We start from the raw sequence: 5,907 nt of genomic DNA, 5'->3' as shown, positions 1-5,907 counted from the left end.
TTGCGGAGCACAGGCTCCAGACGCGCAGGCTCAGCGGCCATGGCTCACGGGCCCAGCCACTCCGCGGCATATGGGATCTTCCCGGACCGGGGCGCGAACCCGGTTCCCCTGCATCGGCAGGCGGACGCGCAACCACTGCGCCACCAGGGAAGCCCACAAATAACTGTTTACTGCATTTTTTCATCAGTAAAATCCCTAACCTTCTAGAGAGCTTTAGGGAAATATGATATTTAATTCATTTATTATTCAAAGAATTTTTTTTGTATTAGATTGATGCAAGAAATTGAAGATTGCCATACTGCTTTTGGTGTTTGAGCTAAAAGGCACAGGAAACCAAGATAAACAGAAAACCTGTACCTGTACTTAAATTTGTAAGTATGAAATAAAGGTAAGATGATGAAATCTTTGGGCAGAGCTCTAAGCCTCTACAAAGAAACTAGATTTACCAGTCTCCAAAAAGAGTGAAGGGGAGGGATCTGTGTAATATTCAGAAATCCTTGAATGTCTTTTCCCAAGAGTAAATCTGCAGGCCTGCACACAAGGGCACTGGAAATGCTCATCTGTGGAACAGGTGCTTCTTTGTATCAATTCTTCCTCTCTATCCATTTATATAGTTTCATGGATTTCTAGCCAGATGCTAGAGACAAAGGCCAGGAAGTTACCCAGGACATTGTCCTTGCTCTGCTGGAAGGAGATCTGGGGGATGCTTATCTCCCGTGGGGCTGCTGCTCCACTTCAGTGCTGCAGATTCCATGGGATTCCTGGGCCTGGCCTCCCAGTCTCCACCTGGGCTGCCGCTTTAGCCCCCTTCAGCTTCTGGTTGTTTGGCTCACAGGCCAGAAAATCCTTTTTAAGCTTCTTGGCCTGCAGAGGCTACGTGTCCTGTGACTGATCACAGTGGCGGTGACTCCGGCATCTTGCACTGTGTGTCCTAAACACCTCCATCTTTTTGCTGTTTTAGGCTCAGTCAGTCCTCTGAAGGTTATTCTGTTTCCCGGCATTCAGGCTGCAGTCTATTGTACTGCCTTTGTGAGCAAGCTGCACATTTTCTGTGTGCTTTTTAAGTTCTTTATACTTTGAAACTTATTGTGATACATCAAGGTTTGGGTTTCTATAAAATAATTCATCCTGTTTTGCCCTTGAAGAGAATTTCCAGCCTGAATACTCCTATTGTTTTTCAATAGTCATGACTTCTCCAAATATTTCCTTTCTCGCGTTCTTTTTTTTTCTTTCTTTCTTTTTCTGGCACTCCTCAGTATTTCCTCCTCATCGCTCATCACCCTTTTGTAATTTTTATCTCTTTTTTCCCTTGTGCTGCAGTTTTTATGGTTTCTTCTTTCTTGATTTTTATAAATTCTGTCTTTGTAAGGATTTAGTATACTTTTAAATTCTATTTATTAATTTAACTGCCTTTTTGCTAGTGGGCTTGGCTTCTCTGTGTGTGTGTGTCTGTTTTAACATATCTGCCTGTTTCTTTTGAATACCCTCTTGTCTTGTTTCATGGCTAATATTCCTGCCTTAACTAACTTTTTAATGGCCTTTCTTGTTTATTGTGTCTGTTGGCGATTTCCTCATGTACTTTGTACACTTTGTTTTAGAGCTCTTGCTTAAGAGTGCTCTTATAGTCAAACAAACAGTTTCATGCTTGCTTTAACTTGGCTTTCTGTGTTCTCCTGCTGTCCAGTTAACATGTATAGGGTTCTCCCTTTACCCTGGTACCGTGAGTCTAGATATCACACCCCGCAGAGGCCTGGCTCCTGATTTATGCCTGTCCCCTGCTTGCCCCAGGGACCGTGAGCAAACAGCCTGCTTCTGGCTGCCACCCATTTAGTTTGAGTGTGTGCTAGACTGGAAGAAAGTAGACGGGAGCCATAGATATCATTGGACTAGTTGGCAGATACGAAATCTCTCTATACACTTGAATAATTCATTTTATGATATTGGACAGGTCCCAAAAATCTCTTCAGCTGAATTATATTAACAATATCAGTATATATGTGTATGTTTTAACACTAACAATATCAGTATAAATATATATTGAATATATGAAACAGTATTATAGTATAATAAAATATTACATATAATAGGATATATAATCAGCATACATGTATATATATAAATATATCAGTCATTAGTATAATTATATTGTTACTATAATTGCTCAGCTCAGGGACCTGAAGAGAGAATTTTGAGAACTGTCCCAAGATCATAAAATGCATTATTTAAGTTCATGAAGAGACCTCCTATCTATCTACCAACTATTTCAATGATATCTACTGCTCCCATATTACTTTCTTGAAATCCAGTAATTTGCAATTTTAAGTGAATATGACCTTGACCAATGTTAAGTACCCCTGACTGGCAATTCTGATGGCATTACTTAGCTTGCTGTGTTCACATCCATAACAGCTAATCGTAAGTAAGTAAGAACACAAAGACAAGAGCATGGAGTGAGTTAGGGGGATACAGTACTGAGGTTGGGGGCACAGACTCTGGAGCCTGATCCTGCCCCTTAATCTGTGTGACCTCAGGTGCTTGTGTAACTAACTCCCCTGTGGCTCAGTTTCTTCTTTTGTAAGACAGGGGTGACAATAATAGTACCCATCCTATAGAACTGTCACGTGGATGACATGAGTTAAAACGTGTAAAATGCTCACAACAGGGCTGACACACAGTAAACCCCGTATGTCACAGAGCATTAAACACATTGCAGATTTTTTTAAAACAAATCTGATTTCCAAATGGAAGGCACTGACATACACAGAGAGAAAACTGGTACTAGGCAGCAGATTGGGGTTTCTAGAACATTACCTTTGTACACTCTTTTAATGAACAGGGGCCCATCTCCAGACATAGACGATTTCCCTCCATCCAGACTCAGTCCCAGCCCAGCCGAGGTCTTCAGCACTTCAACACACAGGGCCTCGTGTGCACCCGTGCTTCTCCCTGCAGCGACAGTGTTCGTAAAGAGGATGACGACAGGGAACCGCAGCCCCTCCCGCCCGGTGCCCCCAAGTTCCCCAGACACCCTCGAGTCCCGCCGACCTTGAAGTGCTGGTAACGACATTTGAGACCAACTTTAGGGTTGCTCTCCCAAATCTAGAGCTGTGTTCCTGCTGTCCCTTGCCCCCCTAAGCACTTTCTGCAAGCACGGAGAAGGGATTTATGCCCAAGCAGAAATCCCCAGAAGCCAAACTGCTCTTGTCAACCCCAGATAGTCGGTGCACATCTCAGTGAAGACTGAAGTCACGCTTGCTTGGGGAATCAGATTTGATTTCCTGCCAACCTTGGCAGCCGACGGCAGCCGAGCATCACAGCCTGGTACCGACAGCCTGCAACACCCAAATGCCAGGCCTCACATGAGACATGGAGCGTCCTTCCTTCCCCTTCTGCTCCTGTGAGGGGTACCCCTGCCTCTGGTTGTCTGTCTGCATCACACACTAGCTGCCTTCATTGCCATCTCCGGGCTCCACTGTGGGGAGAGCGTTTCCTTGGTGATGCCTGCTTCACAGCAACGAGCCTTTGCCTACTGTGTGTGCTAGTGTGGAGAGGCTGGGCTGGGGTCTCTCCTGGGGGTCTGAGTAGGGATTGTAAACTTGCCTTTTGTTTCCCTTACTTGTTCGCTGTATCAGTGAAGGGTGTCTGAGCCGAGTGGAAAGGGCACTTAACTGCTTGGGAGGCAGGGGGAGGACCACAAACAGATGAAACTGTCCACTTGGGGTTGAGGCCAAGCCAGAATCACTGCCTTTGAATGAATGCAACGGCCAGTCCATTCCTGTGGTTTAAAGAAGGCCACTCCACACGCTCTGAAAGAAACTTACTAGCAGTGGAAGCAGCACCGTTTTTCCGTAGGTCATTTTGCTTGCAGTTGTTAAACAGGAAAACGGGCCCATACTGGAATCACCTGGGGAACCTTAAGAAGACATGGATGCCGGTCCCCCATCCCACCCCCCACACCCCTCATAGAGTCTGACTTAATTGAGCTGGGGGATTTCCTGCGGATCAGGATTTTTAAAAGCTTCCCGGGCGCCTCTAACAAACATCAAGCCTACTGCATCAAGCCCCAAGTGGGCTGCTCTCGGCGCATGTCAAGGCAGAGCTGCATAGGATCTGGTAGAACCCCGGGCAGGGGATCTTAAGGAATAGGAATACGAAGAAATAAATTTAAGCCCTGAATGTGCTTGCAATCTGATAACTTTGTAGAGGTTGGTTCAAGGCCAGATGCCCTGAGGGTGCCACAGGAACACTTAATGATTATAAATTTCGGGATAGTCTTCCATATCTGAGTTCCTGAGTCTTAAAAACTCTGAAAGCCGTTAGGACTAAGTGCCCGGTGGTTTCCTTTGACAGGTTACGTTTCCAGGATCCCACTGAAAATAATACACCAAACAGGGAATTCCCTGGCGGTCCTGTGGTTAAGACTCAGCGCTTTCACTGCCAGGGCCTGGGTTCAATCCCTGGTCGGGGAACTAAGATCCCACAAGCCACGTGGCCGAAAAGAAAAAAAAAAAAAAAAAATACACCAAACAGGTGAGACAGTGCAAGGGCAAAGGTGAGCATGACAAGGTCTGATAAATAAGGTACTTCCCTGTACTGGGAAGGGCTTTAGCTTTCTAGAAGGATGAGGGCGAGACAACGGAGCAGGGGGAAGCCTAAGAACACCCCCAACACTTCTGGAGGCATCTGGACAAGAAGAGTTTCCCATTTGTTCAATGGAATCAGCGCCATTCTCAGCAAAGTCATTACACATAGCTCAGGCCCCTGCTGGTTGTTGAACTGGTACCTTACCTGTTCCAGGCTCCAGGGGGCTGGTCTTTCTGGACAGCGAGCCCTTCCCATTGGCCATGGGAGGCTCCTGCCTGATGGAGGGCCTGGGCCGATCACTCCCTTTCCTGATGACCACGAGGACGTCTTTGTACAGCTGTGCCTGGTGCAGAACCTTCAGGACATCCCCGTGGGCTAAGCCAGCCAATGAGGCGCCGTTGACTGACAGAAGGAAATCCCCTCGGCTCACGGCCCCTTCCTGAGAAGCTGCCCCCTGAGAAAACACCCTGTGGATCTGGGACAGGAGAGGACAAAAGCCAAGTTCATTTATGACCTCCGGTAAAAGCAAAAGGGCAAATTTGTAGTAAAGGAACTACCTAATGGCAAGTTTTCCAAATCATACACACACTTCGTTTATCAAAAACATTCCGTGTGAGGAATGGGGTTAAAAATGTCAGTACCAGCACCTCCACACATTTTTACTCTATTCTTGCTAGCATCTCAAATGTGTCTGGCACTCCACGGGGCCATAAGAGTAGAAAGATGAACAGGACCTGGTTTCGTCCAAGGAAGGTGGCCTCCCTAGTGATTTCAAAGGCCTTTGAGTGATATAAAATTTTAAGTTTTTGATCTTGAGAAAGTAGTGATTTATAAGCAAATGCAAGTTTTGGTCCATTAGTTCTAATGTCCTTCCAATACTTAAACCAATAAAATGTTTAGGTGAATATGAGGATATAGACAACTGTGTTTATATGTATCATCTTAAAGGTCACTCGCTATGTGTTAAAAGTGTCTCTTAATGCAAATCAAAACTGCAATGAGGTATCACCTCACACCAGTCAGAATGGCCATCATCAAAAAATCTACAAACAGTAAATGCTGGAGAGGGTGTGGAGAAAAGGGAACCCTCTTGCACTGTTGGTGGGAATGTAAATTGATACGGCCACTATGGAGAACAGTATGGAGGCTCCTTAAAGAACTACAAATAGAATTACCATACGACCCAGCAATCCCACTACTGGGCATATACCCTGAGAAAACCATAATTCAAAAACAGTCACGTACCACAATGTTCATTGCAGCTCTATTTACAATAGCCAGGACATGGAAGCAACCTAAGTGTCCATCAGCAGATGAATGGAT

At 45.4% G+C, this 5,907-nt stretch overlaps 1 protein-coding gene across 1 annotated transcript in view; it reads right to left on the bottom strand.

Moving 5' to 3' along the window:
* Positions 1-5,907, bottom strand: part of PDZD2 (PDZ domain containing 2) — a 404,981-nt gene that overhangs the window by 7,488 nt on the left and 391,586 nt on the right. Inside the window, exons 23-24 of the mRNA XM_024121943.3 lie at positions 4,789-5,059; positions 2,812-2,946 (exon numbers count right to left, since the gene is read on the bottom strand). Of these exons, the coding sequence (XP_023977711.1) occupies positions 2,812-2,946; positions 4,789-5,059 (406 nt within the window). The remainder of the gene's footprint in view (positions 1-2,811; positions 2,947-4,788; positions 5,060-5,907) is intronic.

Source organism: Physeter macrocephalus, chromosome 8, assembly GCF_002837175.3.
Source record: "Physeter macrocephalus isolate SW-GA chromosome 8, ASM283717v5, whole genome shotgun sequence".
Classification (NCBI taxonomy): Eukaryota; Metazoa; Chordata; class Mammalia; order Artiodactyla; family Physeteridae; genus Physeter; species Physeter macrocephalus.
The sequence above is the reverse complement of the archived record's forward strand: the minus strand, read 5'-3'. Positions and strand labels throughout refer to the sequence as shown.